This window comes from Oryzias latipes, chromosome 17 (assembly GCF_053564925.1).
Source record: "Oryzias latipes strain Hd-rR chromosome 17, Olatipes_Hd-rR_3.1".
Lineage (NCBI taxonomy): Eukaryota > Metazoa > Chordata > Actinopteri > Beloniformes > Adrianichthyidae > Oryzias > Oryzias latipes.
The window spans coordinates 23,613,947-23,636,259 of NC_136253.1; the positions used below are offsets into that span (position 1 = coordinate 23,613,947).

General features: G+C 38.8%; 1 protein-coding gene across 15 annotated transcripts in view; it reads left to right on the top strand.

Moving 5' to 3' along the window:
• Positions 1-22,313, top strand: part of ctnnd2b (catenin (cadherin-associated protein), delta 2b) — a 199,455-nt gene that overhangs the window by 62,860 nt on the left and 114,282 nt on the right. For all 15 annotated transcript variants that reach the window (XM_078935532.1, XM_078935531.1, XM_078935540.1 and 12 more), the window contains exon 2: positions 9,501-9,637. In XM_078935532.1, coding sequence (XP_078791658.1) covers positions 9,506-9,637 — 132 coding nt within the window. In that variant the 5' untranslated portion in view covers positions 9,501-9,505. The remainder of the gene's footprint in view (positions 1-9,500; positions 9,638-22,313) is intronic.

The following is a 22,313-nucleotide window of genomic DNA, read 5'->3' on the forward strand; positions in this document are numbered from 1 at the left end:
CTTGATATAGGTGTTTCGATGTGAAACATTTTCCATTAAAGCCCTACTTCAACTATATTTCGATCTATTGTGAAATCTTTTTTTAATTATGATTGTGCTTTTTTTTTGCGAAAATCAAAAAACCGTGTTTCATTTTTGTTAAGACATAATTTCTGCAGAGTGGAAGAATTCATCAGAAATTGTTGGCGAGGAAGTAAGCCTCCACCATTCCGTCATCCCTTTGTCTACGCTCTCTGCTGACAGCTTACAGCCCTCAAACCCCAAGCTAACATTAGCGGTGAAACAAAAATGGTGAGCAATATCAGAGCTATCCAGCCATACAGTTTTTGAGCCAGATGCCAGTCCGGATGAAAAAAATGGTGTACATGGATTAATTTGTCTGGTGGGTGCAATAAAATGGAGTGGAGCAGGGAGCTTCAGGCCTCTTATGAACCTTTTGAAACTGCATTTTCTTCGTCTGGTCCTGATTCACAATGATTTGAAGAAAGAAATACTCAGAAATGCAGTTTTAGGCTTAAATGTTTTTATGTGTTCTCCATCATCAGAAAAATGCCACAAGAACATGTTAAAAACAACCAAGAACACAATTTTTATTGGAGTGGTATCTATCTATCTATCTATCTATCTATCTATCTATCTATCTATCTATCTATCTATCTATCTATCTATCTATCTATCTATCTATCTATCTATCTATCTATCTATCTATCTATCTATCTATCTATCTATCTATCTATCTATCTATCTATCTATCTATCCATCTATCCATCTATCCATCCATCCATCCATCCATCCATCTTCTCAAAATCATAATCTTATGATAAGACAATGCACTAATCTTATCATAACACATGAGCAAACAGTTGAGCTGCTGTCAGATTAACAGCAAAGATGCATTCCTAAAGCTGCTTATCTCCATACTGTGTCCTGTGACATTAATGCAGAATCATGACTTCCTGCACATGCAGCGTCCTATTGAGCAACTTTGACTGCGGCATCCACAGTGTCGCTACACGGCATATAAAATGCCTTCTATATGAACTTTGTTCTCTTTACTACAAACTTAGCTGCGGGCCTATATTGTAGGGGATGGCAGGCCCAACATGACTTAATGAGATTAGCTAAAAAGCATTGTAATGCCTCACCAATTTTTTAGAAACATGCTGATTTGAATCTAGCAAGGTCTTTATTTAAAACTTGTTAAGTTAGTCTCAATTGGTCTTATTGGTGGATACGGGCTATCTGCAGGGAGAAAATGGGCAAACTTTATTGGGTATGTAGGTGGCCCACAGAAACTAGCAAGGTCGTACATCACTCGCTTTTTTTTTACTCTTCCTCCCAAATCCTGCAGAATGGAGTCCAATAGTGTTGATGTAATAAGCGTGAGCTCCTTGCGTGGAGCCTGACTGTTAGAAAATGGGACAATCAAAGCATAGTTTTGTTTTGGCATCCTACAGGTATTTGTGAATTCCGTTTCTAGCCTGTGGGTTCAACATTCATGCAGGGTCAATTAGGGGTCAGTACTTGCACCTTAATAACGAGTAGAGTGTGGTGTAGGGACACCATGACTCCATGCTACGTACAATAGTCTCACGGAAACCTAATGATACACAAGTGGTCGTACCTGTACTCCCCTTAAGATGCAGCCATTCCTCTCTATGACCCCCTGCAGACTGGGACGACCCAAAAACCTGCAGCATGTTTTTTACCTAGAGCAGAAAACAGACTAAAAACCTTGCATAGCAATGCCGAAACCCGAGAGTATTGAAAGGCAGAAGCCCAAAACATGGATGTGTGTTCACAACGACTTTTCATTGAAAGTGGTCGCTTGAATGCCCGTTTCTGAGCTCTAAGTGAACGTAGTATCACAGACACACATCAGCTTTTTTATGAGGTAAACAAACTGGCATAAATGAACCAGAGTTAGTATTAATTCCATCAAACAAGAACCTTTTGCAATAATTGAAAATACGTTGTTGCCCTTTTTTATTTACACTATAATATATATAATATAATAGTTGTAGAAATGCTCACAATATATTGGAAAGGACTGTGTATAAAGTATAGTGAATGAAGGCTCTTCTTGGACGGCAATGACTATTAACACGAATTTGGAAATATTAAGTCATAGACAATATTTTAGTTGTTTTTTATTAAGGACAGTTTTAGAAAAAAGGGAAGAATATTTCAATGACGGATGTAAAAATATTTTCAAATAAATATTCCTGGTGGCACATATCACTTATGTAAGTCTCAAACTAATAACGTGAAAGCAGATAGAGTCTAGAAAAAAAAGGAAAAATGTGTGCAAAGACAAAATAAAACAGACTTTTAATGAGACAACAGGGGACCATCCATCAAGCAATTGCTCAGAATAAGGACAGACAAATACTAACACACTCCGCCATGCTTTGGTGCTCTTTATACACATTGTCTTCCACAAAAAGGAGGAAAAACGAGCAGCACACAAGTGTAATATTGTATAAACTTGGGCTGAACTTTACAATTCTTTGTCTTTTTCACGTTTATTCAAACTCATTAAATCATAAAAGGGGAGTTGCTATAGGTGATAGACAAGACATATGCCAGTGTGAGTACACAATGTAGATTAAAAAAAAGAGCAATGTGAAGTTGCTCTGAAAATTTCCTCCTACATAATTTTTACTAAAACATAATATAGTGGGTCATTTTTTAAAAGAAAATGTCCTATACAATGCATTGCCTTAGTGGTAGAAAAAGCATTATCATAATATGCATCAGTATGTTTTTTTTTTAATCTGCTGTTGCCGATGAGTTCTGTCTTGATAAAAACATGTCTGTCTCAGACCTGATGGATGAGCTTAAAAGGTCAAAAGGTTAAGCTCAGTAACCTGCCATCCCCCATCCATGTCCGACATGTCTGTCATATCATGGCTAGCCGCGTTCACAATGCCACAGCAATGTCTGAGATTATGGCTTTTGAAACGCAGGGCTAAATACCATGCATTATGATGCTGAAATATAGACCCCCCAAAAAATCCAAGATTATACTTCAGTGAAATAAAGCCTTTTGGCTTAATCCAAATTCAAAGTCTTGTGTCAAGCTGGGCTGTGGGCCTATGTAACCTAGTTGTGATGGCTGTTAGTTGTGAAAGCTGCTTTGTACTGGTCAGTTATGTGATGAGTGTTTGGACACGGTCTGTTGAGTTGACCTATATTTGACTGGCTCCCCTATCTGCTCAGTAGAGAAAAACCAAAGCTTTGCTCTTGTTATGTTCTATTAGCCAACTGGGCCACTAGTCACCATGCTCTGCACTCATCAAACTGTTTATATACTAAGTTCAGGAAAATATTCTCTGGTGTGTAAAGAGGAATTTGCAACTTTGCAGTAGATTTGGCATGTGTTTCATTCAGTTCTATTGAATTACTGTATTTTCTGCACAAAAGGGCGCACCGTCAAAAATTGTGCTTTTCCAATTATTAATATTATTATTTATATAAGGTACACCAAACAATGCGGCACATTAGGAGAGACAAAAGAGTCAGAGAAAAGTCAGTCAGTCAGATTTTATTATCTGTGTTCACAGTAACTCTACAGCTTGTTGTAACACACCACAGAGCACCGTTACTGTGACTACGCTAACTCCCAACCTTGTTAGTAACACATAAAAAACAGTCTGATACCGCTACACGTTAGCGGTATTAGTGTATTTACCATCGTTTAACTCCCAACCTTTTTTGCAACATGTAATAAACCAGACTGATATTACTAAACCAAACGTTACTGGGACTACGCTAACTCCCAATCTTGTTAGTAACATGTAAAAAAAAAAAACAGTACGAGACGGCTTCACGTTAGCCAGGTTACCGTACACATGGTACCTTTTTTACATGTTTGCAACACGTAAAAAAGGGACTGATATTGCTAAAACAAACATTACTGTGGCTGTGTCCGAATTCCCACCCTAATCCCTAACTACTTAAAAACTTTAGAGTGCGGGACTATGTAGTGCCCTGGATTTTAAAAGCAATTCGGAAACTAAGCTCACTACTTTTTTTTTTTTTTCAATGTCACCGATTTTTTACGAAGTTAAAATCTAATTGGTATGAACGTTTTGCGACGATCATTTAAGAAGATTAAAGGTTAATTAAAAAACTAAATGTAAATGCATTTTTGACGCAATGCATTGTGGTCTACATTCGCCAATCTAGTGAGCATCGATGCACACTGATTTTTCGCAGAGACTTCTGGGAAATGTCTAAGGCACTCGATTTAGGAATTGTCGATTCGGACAGCACTACAAAATGGCGAACGTATATAGTGAATAGAGAAGGAATTCGGACACAGGCTGACATTTTGACTGAGCTACCTCTTAAAATCACTATGACATCATTAAGCCAAGCATATAGAAAGTGCTAAAGGTTATAAGACGCACTGTCATTTTTGAAAAAACTAAGGTTTTTAGTGCTAAAAAATACAGTAAATTCAACCTATTATATGATAAATAATTTTTCATAATTTTTAGCCATTTTTTTAAACAAGTTACTTTAACTCAACTCAACTCAACTTTATTTATATAGCACTTTCATACAACAGTAGTTGAGACAAAGTGCTGAACACAACAGTAAAAAACATTAAAACATGTTACGGGGGGGAAAACACAGAGGGAGATAAAACTATAGAAAAACAGTAAACAGTTAGAAAAACAGTGGTCTTCATATTGGGTTAAAAGCCAGAGCATAAAAATGGGTTTTTAAACGGGTTTTAAAAATGGACAGTGAAGGGGCTTCTCTAATGGCCAGCGGCAAAGTATTCCACAGCTTTGGAGCGGCTACAGCAAAAGCTCTGTCCCCTCTGAGCTTCCGTCTGGACCTCGGTACCTCTAAAAGCATCTGATCAGCTGATCTGAGGCACCGTGCCGGCGAATAGGGAGAGAGAAGCTCAGAGAGGTACAGCGGGGCAAGACCGTGTAAAGATTTAAAAACAAGCAGAAGAATCTTAAAATGAATTCTAAAATGCACAGGCAGCCAGTGAAGCGATGCTAAGATCGGTGTGATGTGGTCTCTTTTGCGTGCTCCAACCATAAGACGAGCAGCTGCATTTTGAACACGTTGGAGACGCAAGAGAGACGACTGGCTGAGTCCAAGATAAAGAGAGTTGCAGTAATCCAGCCGGGACGTGATGAAAGCATGGATTACTGTTTCAAAGTGTGCAGATGTTAAAAAAGGTTTTACCTTAGCAAGTTGGCAAAGGCTTAAAAAGCTTAACTTCACTACAGAGCTTATCTGTTGGTCCATCCTAAAATTACTGTCCAATTTAACACCCAAGTTAGAAACAGTTGATTTTAAGAAACCAGTCAGAGAGCCTAGATCAATCGGGGACGGTCCACTAAAATCATTCGGTCCAAAAATTACAACTTCTGTTTTCTTTTCATTCAAACTCAAGAAACTTAGGGCCAACCAGTCCTTAATGTCATGGAGACATGACAGGAGCCGCGTCACAGAGAGATTATCCTTTTTTAGCGGCAGATAGATCTGACTGTCGTCAGCGTATAAATGAAAGGAAATGCCATGTTTTCTTAGAATGGACCCTAAAGGTAACAGATATAAAGAAAACAGAAGAGGTCCCAAAACCGACCCTTGTGGGACCCCATAGGGAACTCGAGCTGTGGTGGATTCATAACCACCTAAACTGACACACATGGTTCTTTCCGCCAGGTAGGATTTGAACCAGTCCAGTGCAGTACCTTGAATCCCCACCAGGTTCTGGAGCCTAGAAATTAAAATGCTGTGGTCTACGGTGTCGAATGCTGCAGTTAGGTCCAGCAGAACTAGAACAACATAATCTCCAGCATCATTGGCCAAGAGAATGTCGTTGCTGACTCTTAGCAGTGCTGACTCCGTACTGTGAAGGGGTCTAAACCCAGACTGGAAGACTTCAGGAATTTTATGTTGGTTTAAGAAATCCTCCAGCTGTGAATAGACCACTTTCTCCAAGAGTTTAGAGATATAGGGCATCTTGGAGATGGGTCTAAAATTGGCCAGTACAGCACTGTCCAGGCTGGGTTTTTTAAGTATCACTTTAAGTAAATGTAACTTTTTACTCTTCATCTCTACCACATGTGACCAGAAGTACACATGGTAAAAGAAACATTAAAAAAATTTCAGAATATTTGTGGGGAAAAAAAGATATTTCGTTAAAGCTGCAACTGGCATGTTTGACCAGGTTCTACCCATTTTCTGTTTCCGGAAGGTTCTATGATGAGTGGGGGGCTGGATATTAGGTTTTAGATGAATTGACGGGTGAATGAGTAATGACAATGTGTTGTCACTGAAGGAACAGAGAGGGAAGCAGCTGACGCAGAAAGCGTGCATATGATCATCCTGCAGCTGAGACGGCTCCGCTGAGGGTTGAAGAACGCAGCAAAGAGAGCTGGTGTGATGAGTTTGAAGCATAGAGTGGTGTCACGGGGGCAAGTGAGAAGTGTGTTTATGAAGGACACAGAGCACGCTTGGGGCAGGGGAGGAGAGTGCGCTGAAAGGGCTTAGGTAGGCACTGTTGCGTTGCAAGTTCAAATCCGGCCTTTTGGGTCATCCTTTTTCTCCGTCACCGTCCTCCGGATGCAATAAAGCAGAAATGGGCTGAGAGGAGAAGAGACGCCGAAGCAGGTCAGGTGAAGAGAAGTGGGCAGGGAGGAAAGGGAGGACATCCATTTAGAGAGCAGAACGGCAACAAGGAGGAGGAGGATGCAACAGGAAGGACGACAAAGTGCAAGTTAAAAGGTGGATAGTTATAAAAAATTTAAGTCGTGATGGTTAGATTAATGGTGAGGAGGAGGTGCATTCTTCAGAATGGAAGAGAAGCAGAACCAGGTCAGGCGTATTAGCAGCCCTCAGTGACCAGAGATTGTTGCCTAGCAGCATGCAAAAAAAAAAGACTTGGTTGCTGTGCTCATCTCCTCATCGTTTCCCATCATCCTCCGCTGTTCCACCGTTCTCACTATCACCCCTACTTGTGCCTCCCTTCCTGTCTCCACGCACACTTTCCTAACCCTGACTACAAGCATGCGGCCGGCTTTTATGTGTGAGTGCCGATTCCTCGTGCCATGCCTTTCATGGGTAAAGCTGGCTGTTCCACCAGCTCTGGATTACACGTGGAGCCCGTCATCTTCTCCGCTTTGTCAAATGCACATAGCATCAAGCATGGAACTTCGGTGTGCACATATCCTCATCTCCTGTGAGGGTGGTCCTCGTGAAACTGAGAACAAATCGCTAAGTTTTTAACCCTGAGATGTTCATGTGACAGAACTCTGGGGGATTAAGGCTCCTAGCTAATTAACAAATGGTAAAATCCCTTAAACATGCCCCAGAGGGATTTTAATGAGCTTGCCCAGTGGGGATGGAAATCTTTAAGAAAAAAAAACCCATACAACATTCTTATCAAAGATATCAGTTCGTTTTCCAATCATACATGAAGATATATTACCAGCAAGAAATCTTCTAAATACATTTCATATTGGCAGAAATGCATCAGTGTTCACTTTATTCATAGGTGCAGCTAAAACATCCTATATATTTAGGCTGGAATTGTGTGTAGGAACATCTTTTACCATAAAAGGCAAGGCTTCCTAAACATGTGGGCATGCAGGAATTGCAGCCTCCATAAATCCCAAATGTTTGTCCTGAAAAGCCTGAAAAACCGTGGAAGCCTCGTGTATCCTCAGTGGTGAGCAGCTTTTTGGGATTTTTGGGATTTTTAATTCCAAAGACAGATAATACTTTGTTTTTTTAAATTGAGAAGTTAGTTTTTTTTTTTTTTTGCAAATGCTAGACTAACCGATATTTCAAGCACTTTAAAGTCCCATCATCTTTGATCTATTTTAAAAGCGTTCCCAGTGCTCTTTTTTTAAAACAATAACACAGTTTTTAGCCGTTTTCTAGGACATAGTTTCTGCAGAGCAGCGGTAGTTCATCAGAAATTTGTGGGTTGTGGGTGGGACTGTTGTCATGGAGCAACCCCCTAGTTCTTACATCACAAAATTGCCACTGGATGTTAAAAAAAAAAAAAAAAAACCACAATGTTTACGAGAGTGGGTCTATAAATTTAGAAGTGGCTAAATTATCTATCATATAGTGGAGCCAATTATTAAAGTAATTGTGCATTTTGTGGTACAAGTTGCAAATATGGAAGGATGTATCCTAGGATCCCTTCAGAAAAGCATGTTAGCCAGAAGAAAATCCCAGATTTTAAGATAGTACACATTATTCCATTCTGTAGCTACCCCCTCAAGTTCAAAGACTGCATTTTGTGCATGAACAGCCCATATTGTTAAGAATGGGGCAAAAAGGCAATGAATATTTTTTGTAACAATTGAGTGTATGGCCGCCATCTTCACAAATAGACACCATTTTGGATTTTTCTCGCAGCTAATGTACCTTTCTAAAAAAGGGTGCAGACGTCTGAAATTTGGAATGCTATCTACCTAACCATCTCCTTTAATATATGAGTGGTTGATGGCTGTGTGAAGGAAGCTACTCTAAAGATATAAATCTTCAGCTACTAGAATTGGTTGAATGCTCAAGTAGTAGATCTCTTTTTGGAAAGACAAAGTGTTTGGTGGGACGTTCACAGCACCCTGGACAATGAACGTTCAGGGGACCACTTTCAATGAAGAGTCTATGTAAATGTGCATACATGTGCATTTACATAGATGTGGACTTCCGTTGAACTCTCGCTTCACGCAGGTTTTTACAACCGCTTATGGGGCTTTATGTACGAAATGATGTTTCTCACCAAGCCTTTCCCAACTGTAGGTGGCGCTAGTAAACAGTAGAAAAAGAAGAAGCCCCTCCCTGCTTGTCCAGTGTGAACACCTTATGCTAAACGCATGTTCAAGAGCGCGGTGTGAACGTAGCTTCTTAATAAGTCACTGTGAATTATAGAAGGAAAATGTGCCAGGACAGACCAGTTTATGCTAGAAAACTAACCCTTTGCAGCAGGATTTTTTTTAACCTGAAACATTTTTTCAAGTGAAAATATGTAATATAAAAATGATGTTCCAAATAAAATAGTTTCAAATAATATTTTCTCCCACAAAAATGAATCTTGAAGCAAGACTTTTTTTCTTATACAACATATAAGGTAAAAGAAATGTTTGTCACTTGATTTCCAAATAGTTGATTGCATATATTTGTTTTTAATTCAAATCCAGACAGAACATTTGAGACTGAATACAGAAATGTCTTCGACTGTCACTTCCCTCAATTTCCTTTTTTTCTTAATTACTCACCCTGAGCAGGTTCTGATGGCTTCTTTTTTTTTTTAACTGTAATCTTTAAACAAGTCAAAATACCTTTGGAAAGAGAAGCTAAAAGGTATCTGATGTGGGAATGTGTCTCCAGCTCCAGCATGAACGTAGACTGAGTGAGAGTGTAGGTGTGAAGCCTTCCCGGCATCAGTGCGGCTATGTCAAAGTGACTTTAGGAGAAGTAAAGGAGCGTCGTCTTTGCTTGTTTTCCAGGAGGTATGCCAGTGCCTGAGGTGGCTTCTGACACTGCCAGCGCTGCCGCCATGTTGAGCCCCGTCCTCAATGCGTCCAACGGAGATGGCTCGGAGTCGGAAACCACCTCCGCCATCCTCGCCTCTGTCAAGGAACAGGTAGGAGTTCTTTGTTTGTGCGCGCAGAACAAACACAAGCTTGTCACGGCCAATGAGAGACGAATGCAGGAAAGTCGTGGGGATAACTCCTCCTGTCCTAACACAAGGGGGGGGGGGGGGGGGGGGGGGTGATGGAACGCCTGTCTGAGCTGGGGTGTCACAAATATGTCAGAGCACCTTATTTTGTTAGTAGCTAGCCTAAGGCTTTGGCTGCACTGTGTGATTTTTTTTTTAAGGTGAGGTGATGGAATACAAAATATCCCCTCATTTTTTTTACAAAGTCCTCTGTTTGAGAGGCTGATTGAGACAAAGCAGCACCGACGAGCCTGAGTCACCGTGATTTTCTCTGTAAAGCTTAGAAAAGACTTCAGAGTAGGACTTTGTTTGATTTTCATTAAGTATTACTAAAGTTAAAAAATTATAATAAGGCCTAGACATTTATGAGTGTGGGATAAATGCAGTGCTCAGATCAAGAACTGAAATTAATTTGAGTGGGATCTTACAGCTGAAGTTTCAATCATCCTTGTGTTATATTCCATTCACACTTTTCTTTTTTACATTTTTCTTTATATGTGCTCATCAGCTAATGAGAGAGCAAACGGCTAAGCACCATTTATTTTTGTTTCTTCCATCACATCCACCATTTTTTCCAGAGTTGGGTTTTTTTGTTCACATTTTGGCCTGGGATGTGACTTATTTAAGATGATTAGGAAGCAGAAATTGATAAACATTTTATTTTGCATAGAAAAAAGAACTATAAAGTAGCTTTAGATAAGGTAACATTTGCACAAAAAAAACCCCAACTTTTTTGAGCTTCTTCAATCCCGAAGCGGTATTTCGATCCGTTCAAGTATTTCTCTAAAATCCTGCATGAGCACCAGCCCCTCCCAACCCACAAAAACTAGTTCACATTGTGATGTCACAAAGTGAGGAACAGCCCCTTTCAGGAAGAGTCTGCACTACCAGCACCGCCTCCCAGTGTAACACACTCATACACTTTTTCCACTGATCGGCAAAATCTCTGTCTTTTTACATGCACAATGTGCACAGAAACCTTTGCAGAAGTTCAAAGTTGTTTGTTTTCATGAGCGAAATGCAGACATGCTTCTCTAGGTGCTCTAAGACATCATGAAATGGGCGGGCGGCACCCACAAGGAGCGAAAGGCGGAACATCAGTGATCGAGACGTCTTACTTCTGGGTAGCAAAAGAGCTGCAAAATAGCCATTTCTTTCTTTTTTTTGTTGTAATTTTGTGCACCAAAGGTAATATATCATCATAAGAATGGATCTAGCTTACTCTGAAAGGCTTCAGAATAGCATGTTAAAGGTCCTTTAAGTCAATTGCTCCCCTCTGAAACCAGCCTCCATTGGCCATTTGAAGAACTGCGACTTTTGTTGCAGATTGTGCGTGTTTGGTGTTCAAGCGATACACAAACGGTATGAAAAAGTAAACCATATATGTAATTCTTAAAAAAAATAAATAGCAACAACAACTAGAGGGTGATGTAGGTATGTGTATCAGTATTGCACTGATATACTGGATTATTGTTATCTATTTTGTTAATATGATTTGCCATTCAAAATAAAATGATTGTTCTGGTTCCGATATGTTCTTCAATATATTTATCAGAAAAGTGCAACTTAAATACGATTAATTCAAAGTTCAAAATATTCGGTAGTTTTGTTGTTGAAAAATCTGTTCCAGTCACTCCAAATTCAAACACTTCAGTCTTTGTAAAGTAGTGATTCAAACTAAATCCAACAAAGTCTTGTTCACTGTATTGATATTGTACCTGATTTCTAGTTTTTGGCATTTTTCCTTTTTCTGAACCGAATTTGAATGTCAAAAAGAAATATTGCCCAGAGCTATTGCCTTAGTCGCAACTGCCCCATGGGGTGAATATGGGCTGTCTGTGGGCAAAAAAGGGGCAAACCTGTACAGGGCAGGCAGCAAAAAGCAAAGTCATAGTCAAAAGTGCGTCTAACTTCCATCATCCTTATAAATACTTCATGAAACATCCACCACACGTACAACAACGGTTTGCTCCATTTCCATGACGTCACCCGATGTGGCTATACGGGCTTGCGCTCCGTTTAAGGTGCAGCCGCTCCTCTGTACCCCCCTCCACGGGCCCGGACAGTCCTGCAGCTCCCGTACGGATCGACCCGCCTGTGACAGTGCATGTGACTGAGGCTTAAAGAAAACAACCAAAGCTGCTTCTATAGCCAACAAATTGAAATGGGTGTAGCAGTTGGGTGTTTTTTTTATTTATTTTTAATTTACGGATTAACAGCATCATAGATTGTAATAGTAGAAGAAATTGTAATGTTTCCTGATCAACATCAGCAGCAAAAGTTCAGTGTAAATAATCTCATTTTGTTCTATAAAATAGAATTTTTGGTTCTTTATTGCTTTCTATGGCGGCTTTCGACTGGATGCCATCCCCCGGCTGTATTTATATTTTTAATTTTATGGTGTCTTAAATTCCAAATGAATAGCGTACATCAGCTCTTCACTTTGACCACCAAAGAGCATTAATGTACCAGCAAACCATGTTAATCCATCCAGCAGTTGTCCGCATATTTTAATCTGTTACATACAATGTTGGACAGATGGGCAAACAGAGTTACCCCAAGAGGCACAACACTGCCGCATTTAGAGCTACTTTCAAGCTTACGCCGCAGTGGGGTAAGTACCAATCAGCATGCAGTAAAATCAGATTAAACATGTTGCCAAAGCTAGATCTCGTTAGGTGAAGTTGTTTTCATTAGATGGGAAGTTTTGCTGAACTGTAGAGTAAAAAGGATGGATCTTTCAAGACCTCACAGCTTGGGAGCAGAGGGTAAATGCTCCTCAAGCTGATGCAAGCATGAGCTGTCTGAATCAGCGGCCTAACTGAGAGCTGTTGGACGGCAGCGTCGGGAAATGGAGGTGGCAGGTTTTGACAGCGGTGAACAGCAGAGTCTGTAGTGTGAACCATGAGTAGAGTACTGGTCCTGAACGGCGGGGAGAGCAGGCCGAGCTGCTCACAAGCTAAAGATAGCAGGTGAAGACATCTGAAGGGGCATGAATAATAGATTCTGCACACTTTTGACACGTACAGTACCAACACTTTGAGTAACCATTAAAAGAAAGGAAGTCCACTTTAAGTAGGTCATGCATACTTCAGCGTGGGGACAAGTACAGGTCATAACAGATAATGGATGTCTAATAAAAGTGTTTTTAGATAAAAAGAAACAACAGAAGTGGTTGAGGCGTTCAATTTTTTTTAACGTTTTCCTCCATCTCTAGGCTCTGTGTTCAGTTTCATCTATATATCTATATATATAGATATATATCTATATATATAGATATATAGATATAGATATATAGATAGTATGCGGTCAGTGCATAGTATCAGAAGCAGGATCCAACATAAAACTCATAATGATCAAAGAATAGATGAACCAATATGACTTTTTCTGAGCATTTTAGGGGCTCAGAGAGATACGACACCCCAAACTCTCAGCAAAACTACATCATAGACTTCCCGCCTTCGATTTTCTACGTGCCCCCCCATAGTGGGGCTGGCTGAATCCGGGCCTGATGGACAAACGTCATCAGGTCATCAACGCCTACTTTTTTCCAGTTTTCTTTTTTTTTTTTTTGACATTTAATTTAAATTTCTGGAATTTCCTTTTGTTTTCTGAAATGTTTACTTTTTGTTTTTTACAGTAACTGGAAAAGGTTGGCATTATGACATCGCTAATTGGATGATGATGTTTGTTAATCTTTTTAACCAAAAGTTATTTGGCATGAAGCGATATTGGATATGTTTTGTTTTGATCATAAAACTGTTATTAATATGCTGACATTGCATTTGAAAAAAATCCAACGTCAAAAATCAAACGTTATCATCCAAAAGTATCTACTTTCTCAGGTTATTTTTTGTCTTTTGTTTTTTTACTTTTCAAATTAATTTCTGGAACTTACTTATTGTTTTCCTTAAAGTTTCATTTTTATTTATTTATTATTATGCTTTGATTTCTACATTTCCTTATTTCGTTTGCCTTTTTAATTGTGGCTTTAGATCTTTAATATGTTTTTGCATCGACTGATTGGTTGGTGTGTTTAGCACTTCAGGGCCACCGTACAAAAGTCCTGTGAGACCAAGAAGAAGTCTCGCAAATAGGGGTGTGTATTGGCAAGAGTCCGGCGATACGATACGTATTCCGATATGCACCCCACGATACGATACGTATCACGATATTGTACAGGAACACATTTTCTTTTTTTTTTTTTTTATTTGACTTAGCAAAAACTCTACCTCAATTTCAATACATCTTCCATCGTCAAATTCTATTGATTGAATGATCACAATGTTAAGCACTGCAACTGTTTCTCACATATAAGTTGCTTTTACCCAGGCAAATTCATAGTGCTTTTATTTTGGTAACTTAAAATATAGAAAGGTAAAAGTCAACATTGTCTGATTTACACCACAAAATATATTTCAGTATAAGAAAAAAATGAATGTGCTCTAACCAATAAGGTCCTAAAGTATGATTGAGGAAATAAAGTGCTGTTTATTTCCAATATTTCTAACTGTAGCTTCTGCAGTACTTTCAAACTGAGCGTGAGTGGTACTTCAAAGATAAAGTGGGGGAAAAAAAACACTAAATTTTTGCAGAAACAATAAAGTGTGATGATGATACAGCAGCATGACAGGATGAAAGAGATGCTTCAATGTGGCAAAGATGCTTTGTTTACATATCAGTCTGCACTGCACCGGTGCAGCCACGCTTTCTCACATGCGGAAGTCAACTAGTAGCGGTCATCGCCACGATATGGCCCTGTTTTCAGAGCGTTGTACACATCATTCTGATTGATCAGGTCACTAAACTAGAATCTATTGCTGGGAGGTTCTGCAGAACTTTGGCCCGCTTTCGCGACAGTATTGTAGACTATGCTAAGTGCATTAGCTGCTGCGAAGCTGCAGTGCTTCACGCATTCTTATCTGAGCCACTAAAAAGCACAGCAATCCACGTTTTTATATGTTACTGGCAACAACATGGCTCAGAGTTTCAGTTCAGTACCCATCCCTGGTAAAAACTAAGTACTTCCTGTTTCATAACAAAGAAAAAAGCTGCCTCTAGCTGAGGTCTTCCTGTTGTTTTGTGCAGAGTAGAGCTGCTCAAAGAGGCTCCGTGTTCTCTGCTGCCAACTAGCTGTCGGAGGGTAAAGTGGAAAACAAGAGTCAGACGCTGAAGGATGCTCTGAAATAAATAAATAAATATCGTCCTGACAGCATTTTGAATCGATACAAGTATCGCCAATATATCGCGATATATTGCAGAATGGATTTTTTCTAACACCCCTACTCGCAAACACTCAGCCATGTGGTTTTTAAGCGCATCTGCGATCAAACGCTACCAATCTGCTTCCTTTGCCTGTGCTGACTCACATCAGGGGCATCCCTGCTGTGAGTCTTCCTCTGCTTCTTTCAAACCCACATGAGATTGATTAGCCATTCGGCTTTGTATTTATCACATCTGTCGGCTTTTGTCGTCATATCGTTCATCATCTCTACTGTCACTGCGTCTGATTCTGTGGGAGGCTCAGTGTGAAGTCTGAGAGCTTCATTCTGGTGACACAAGAAAAATCTGACATATTGTCTTACAGCGTGACAGACACTGAATGTGGCTGTGGGGATTAGTTGGTCTTTTTTTTTTTTGTAGCTTTGTTTCATTTGACAATCCGGCTGTTTCAAAAAGTTGGGAGTTTCTGAGGAACTTTAGGCTTCAAAGGGGAAAAGAAAGTGTCAACCCCCCTCTGCACGCAATGAAAAGTTCAAAGATGCAGCAGTTTGAGTTGATGAAATTCATAATCTGCCACCAGCCAATAGGAGGAGAGCTCCATCTGAATCCTCCCCTCTGTCCAGGTGCTGCAGACAAGAACCTTTTTAAATTGACATGTAATAATCCCCAGATTAAAGCAAACTCTCAGAAAGGTCCTCTGACCTCCTGTGCAGATAATATTTGCTAAAAAGTACACTGCGTCATACTTTGAGATTGAATGATCAGATTCTCCTTTCAGTCCCTCCTTTTTTTTCCTCAGGAGGAGGATCTCTGACATTTAATGTTCCTTGACCTTCTCCTGAGCTCTTCCTGTTGTTCATAAGTGGTAATTATGTCATTAGGAGGTGGAGTTTGAAATAGCCTTTGTGTATTCTCACATAGTTTTAATATTATACTTTTCAACAAAAAGAATGCATTTTAAATGTTTCTTTTGATTTTATACTTTTTTTTTTAAATTAACATAAAAACTCAACACAACCTGATATTGTTTGTCACAGTAGGCACATTAGTTTCTATGTTAGAACGGTTTTTAAAGACCCACCCTGATAAAAAATATTGTATATTTTACCTGTCCTAATGGCCTTTTATTGATTTTATATAAGGAAAATATTATTAAAATTCTATTTCTGAGTATAACTTTATTCAAATCACTGTGAAACAGGAGCAGATGCAGAAATTACGTTTGAAAAAGAGCAAATTGGTGACATAGAAAATACAAAAATGGAAAAAAAGGGGGGGGGGGGTTGCTCTGCGCTAACGGTCAGTGCAAAATTACTAATGAACTCTTGCTGCTCTGCAGAAAATATGTCCCAGAAAATAGCAAAATAATATTATAATCAGATACAAAAGTCGACTGGGAATACTTTTAAAATACCTCAAAAGATGATTGGAGTGGGACTTTAAGACTTGAAAGTGCACGAAACTTTCACCTTCAAGTAAATGACACACTTACCATGCACAGACCCGTCCTCTCATCAATCAGAAAACCCAAGTCTAGGATAGGTTGCTCTGGAAAAAAATACAGATTTCCACGCAAAGACGCTTTTCTTCAGGGGTGTCCAAGCGTTTTGCAAAGAGGGCCAGATTTGGACTTTGGACGTGCCATCTTTTGGGATCTTTCAATCTGCTCAGGTGCTAAGTCTTTTTTTCCCTCTTCCCTGTGAGAGGATTGGTTTTCATTAAAGCGCCTGTTTTGAGTCTACAGAGAGGCCTAAAGCCACACAAATGTGATTAACAATTCGAACCTCCAATTCATGAGAAGAAATTGAATCTGGGAGCCTGTTGTGCTCTTCCGTTGGTGCAAGCAGGTACATGTTTTTGTTACGCTGATGCCCCAGAACTGGAAAACACATTACCTTACAGCAGTACCCTTCATGTTCTTCATTACATGCTCGCAGCATGACATCCCGCTGCGCGACAACAAGCTGCGACCGTGGTACTAGCAGAGGTTCATCAGTGAAGAACAAAACTGCATTATCATTTAAAAAAAAATCTACCAGGTGTAGCTTTCCATTAAAAAAATGTTTCAGCTTGCAGCTACATGAACAATACTCATTTCAACTGAAAGTGTAGCTGTGCAAAGCTATAAGCACTTAAATCTGATTTAAAACATTTTCTTTGTAACTGACTTTATTCTGAATTTTTTTCTTAACCTTTTGTTAAAAACATTTCTTTTTTAAATAAACATATGCACTCAAAGGTATTTGATAGTTTACACTTTTTCTGTTTAGGATTTGTTTAGTGGCACTAATTGACATTAAACTTCATGGTTATTTCTTTTTGCACCCTCAGATAGAGGATGATGACCAAAGCGCTTGTGCTGTGCTCAATGCATGTTCTAATATAAAAGCCAGAGTTCATGATATCTGGAGTCCGGCCCAGTGTCGTTAATTTCTGTAATATGGAAGCGACAAGACCTGTGGGCCTAAACTTTGACATATGTAAGTTCAATAAAAACATCAAGTTAAATTGGAAAAATATAAGAATCAAAGTTAGAGAAACATTAAATTGAGTTGGATAAATATATGATATTTAGTTTTCTGTGATGTGATAAAAGCTACCTTGTAGTTCCCTAATAACATTCTCTAAAAAACAATGCCATCAAAACCACAACAGCGAGACATCAACTCACTGAAATGTGATCGGATGAATGCAAACTCATTAAAACAATTTTTACCATGATTAATGTTGCAAACTTGAATGAATTATTGAAATGATAAATTAAAAACAATATTTTAAACTTTAAAGAAATATTGAAAATGTGAAAAGAAGTGCATTTGAAGCTTGAATGAAAAACAAAAAAACAACCTTTAAGCCTAAAACTGTCACAGCTGCTGTTCTCAGTTTCCAGTCAGACTTTTATAAATGGAATTTTTAAATCGTCTTTTAAATTTTAGATTTTTTTCCACTGGTACAGCAAAGGTAGATAAAATAGTTCCCTAAAAACAAATCCTAGACACTTAGAGTTTAAAGTGAAACTGGTGCATTATGGGAAACCCCAGAAATGGCTAAAGGGTGATGACATTTTTCCTCTGGGGTTTGCTTATGACACAAAAATGCTGGTGACTGGGAACTGACAGGCAAATATGTGTGTTCTTCTACATGTTGAGTCTAGCGCTCCACATTTGGCTGGTGGTGTGCTGTATTATGCAGAGGGACGAGCAGATGGCTGACTGTGAAAGATAAGATACCCAACTTGATATTTGATGGACGAAAATCTAGTGTTGATTATTTTATCACATGCAGATGAAGTCGGGTAGAGAAGCAGCGGTACTGCATGGCCTGAGCTGGGCTTTTAGCTCATTCAATAAGGAGAATAACATTTATTTTTATTTTTAAATAAGGCGCTTTTTTTTCCATCATTTGCAGCTCTATTGTCAAAGGCTGACTAGTTTTAAGAGGAGCAGTCTCACAATTTCTGAATAGCGTCTTACTTCAAGTTTCTTTAAGAACTGCAACGGCTCTTTTCAATGAAGGTTAAAACAGCTACGGGCTTTTGTTTTGAGAAACATCACAGAGTTCTTAAAAAAAATCATATTTAGTATTTAAGGTCCCAATGCAAAAGAGTAAATTTACATTAAAAATTGTTATAAACTTCTTGGACGTTAGTAAAACCTCCTTAAATTAAACTTTGACAAACTCACTTAACCTTTCAAACATTTAAAAACCATTTTATGTTAATTCCAGCTGAAATGTTTTGTTAATGACCACATTAACAAAAAGAAGTCAACCAATAAAAACACTTTTAGTCAAAGAAAATGAAAAACCACTAAATCAACAGGAATGTTGGCTAAGGCAGATTTTTCTTTTCTTTCTGTTACTGGTCACTGTTTGTTTTGCTCAATACTCCCCTGCAGGGGTTGTAGCTGCTTGATATTTGTAGGCAGTTTCGTTTACTGTTGTCCACTCTAAAAGTAGATAGTATTGGTAAAGGTTTGGCTTTCGCTGTTTTTCTGAATCACCCCTGAGGAAAGATGCCTTTTTAGAGGAGGAAAGTCCAGGAAGTCTGCCTCAAAAAGGTTAACAGAAACATTAATTTGATTTGCATTACAAGGGCTTTGTATCGTTCCCTTTCACATGATTCAATATGAATGACCATATCGTTTATGACCAACATAAACGATTTGACGAACTTTGTGACGATACAGTATAGATATAGCTTAATAGATACAATCTAGATACGTACTAATTATTTGGCGTTTTTAACCATCTCCCATGGCACACTAGTGCCCTCATTAACTGATCTAAAAACATTTCCCATCTCCAGGTTATCAACTCTTTGTTCATCCAAACAGGCCCTGACAAAACACTGAGTAGTTAGGAATATAAAAGATCATAAAATACTTTTTTCTTTGTGTTTATTTGATTCTATTAAAGACAGTTTGATAAGAATGACGGTACTGCGATTTAGCTGTAGCTTCAGCAGTTTGTGGAAAAGTCAAGGTTAACCCTTTAGATGTCTCCACCAATCATTCTTGGAGGCTTAATCACACGTCATCAGTCTGACCAATCAGAAGTGGGTAAAGTCCTCACTTCCTTGTTTCGATTTAGCTCATAAAGTCTCTCAGTTCCAACAAAAATAACAGCTAAATCTCGTATTTAACGATGTAGCTTTCCACAGAATCCGGTATCAGACCGTGCAACAAGTGAATAAAACAATGAAGCTCAGAGACGCAAGTCTTTCTGCCCTTCTGCGGCAGTTTTCACACTACATCTCCCATGATGCATTGGGTTAAAGTGACAGCGTCTCAGCGCACAATGAGTCTTTCTTGTTAAACGTCTTGAACACGCATCAAACAGTTTTTAAATCTTCTAACTTAACTTTTATTACATCTTTTAGAAAAAACAGATGCAGCTTCCAGCTTTTTCTGCCACAATAATTGCACGTGAGATTGCGGAGGGGCTGTAGATCAATGCAGACTATGAGTTACTCCTTTTTTTTTTTTTTTTTTTTTTGGATGCTGGTGTGCCGCAGGATTTTTGTCAAGGTTAATGTGTGCCCTGGCTCAAAAAAGGTTGAAAAACACTGTTTTAAACTATTTTAAATATAAAAGTCCTTTTTTGTCCCTTCTTCTTCTTACTGGCAGTTTTTATTTTAAGCAAATTGTCAAACATTAAAACCCGCCATTTTGGGTCTTTTATTTTGAGCTTCACTTTCATTTGATGCGCGTCAGATTCGCTACACAACGCTTGTCTACAAATGTTTTCATAAACTTGACGCTCCAGACACACGTGGGAGGAGTTACTGTCAAATGTGATCCGCGAATCACGTTCAACGAAAAGTGGTTAGAAAGTGGGTCATGGTAGTTTATTCCGGCATTGTTTGAAGTGCTGTGAAAAAAAGGGTTATCATATGTTTAGAGCACACATCCCTCGTTGTGGTTCACTTAATTTGTAACACACATGTGATAGGACGTGTTTTTGCTACCATCACATGTACTTAAAAAGGCAGACAGTAGAGAACACAACGGGAAGAGAAATGGAGAAAGTTTGACAGAAACTGATTATTTACTTCCTGATTGATTTTAAACTTTTATTTTTTAACCAACATTATCTAGTTAGTATCTGTGTTTTCAGCCAATACCACTGTTACTCCCAGTGCCTGATACATTTTTTTGATTCCAATCAGACCAAACCGCCCTAAAGAAGTTTACAGCAGCTGCTTGTTTTGGAGGGACATTGAGCAAAGTGACGAGACGTTTTCCAACGTCTCCTTGAAAGTTCCCCCTCAGATGGTTTTTGTCTTTGTCTTTTGTCGTTAAACTTGAGGGATACATACAGAATACAAGTAAGTGTGTATTTTGTTATATATATTTAAAAATCTTGGATTTTCTTGTGGCTAATGTGGTTTTCTGAAAGAAGGGATCCTAGAAATGAGTTGCTTGCACCACAAAATGCATCATTATTTAATAACCGGCTCCAGATCTCTGCTGCTGCTGTAATTATCAGTTTTCTCTTCCAGTTTCAGAGCATCTTTCATGTTGTCTGGTACGTTTGTGATGTATGGATGAATCTAAGACCACTATTGTTGTAATATTGGGCAACATAAATAGAATAGAATTGAATTGAATCAATGACTATACTTTCTGATCAAGCTGATTGACCTGAAGTTTGGGAAAAACTGCCACAACTTTGCCTCCAAATGGCCAGTCAGTGCCCAGCAATTTTCCATCACGAACAATGGCCGCCGTAGCTTACACAGCCGCCGTGACATTTTCCCAGTGGACGGGAAACATCTAAATGCCAAGAGGACACTAAGGGGCCAAATCAGACGAGGAGTCTAGATGGAAATGGGAGGCAGCTCAAGCTACAGGACACACAGTCCCAATGCAGGGATCTACTAGCCTACAATAATTACTTTTGTAATATCTTTAATGGGGTTTTGTGGGGCCAGCTTGGTCCAGTAAGCTGTCACTCTCCTCCCTCTGTCTCCACTCAGAGACCGAGGCTGAACTAATCTTTCGTAATTTAATCAGCCAACAAGCATTTGTCTGAAGATCCCCTCTCATTAAGACATAGTTAATCGCTGCTCTTGTCTTTAAATTGCAAATCTAACTATCAATACCCTTAAACTGTAAAAAAACAAAAAAAAATTTCAGCTCATCAGTAAAAGCAGCAAAAAAGGGTTCCAGGTAATTTTTGTTGGTGCCTGATTGCTTAACATTTACGTTGGACAAATCCCTTGATATTAAACACAAAAAGATAGATTGATGACGTATTTGGATTGTTCATTTATTTATTGATTTTTATCACAAAATAACAAATAAAACCAGAAATAATTATTTTTCCTGACACCCACCAACTGTGGATGACAGGCACATACAGGTATCACCAGTGTAAACTGAGCCAGTTCCAATCATTTGAATAAAGAAATATTTGGATTCTCCTTCTTTGCATGGGCAGAATCCATTTGCCAGCTTGCAGTGATAGCTTTAGTTTGTTTAAAGCAGAGAGAAAGACGGTGAATAATTCATTCAAGGAGAAAGTAAAGATAAAGGCTGCTTCTCAGCATGCCAGGAGCTCACCAGTACCTGCTGGAAGACATGATTTCCTGTGATAAGCCAGACTGTATCTGGGTAAGAAATTCAGCTTTAGTCTTTGTTTTTGCATGCATTTGTTAGGATAGTAAAGTAGAAGAATTAACTTCCAAGTAAACATATTTTACAACAACTTAGTGAGTAAAAAACGTTTTCTTATGTATAGATAAGGAGAACTATGGTAAATAGGAAAATTAGGTCACATCCTGAATAAGATCATAAGATACACATGTGGTCTGTTGCCTTTATGTTGGCCCGCGAGAGCATAAAAGTTTTTAATTTCTTAAAATACATGTATTTTT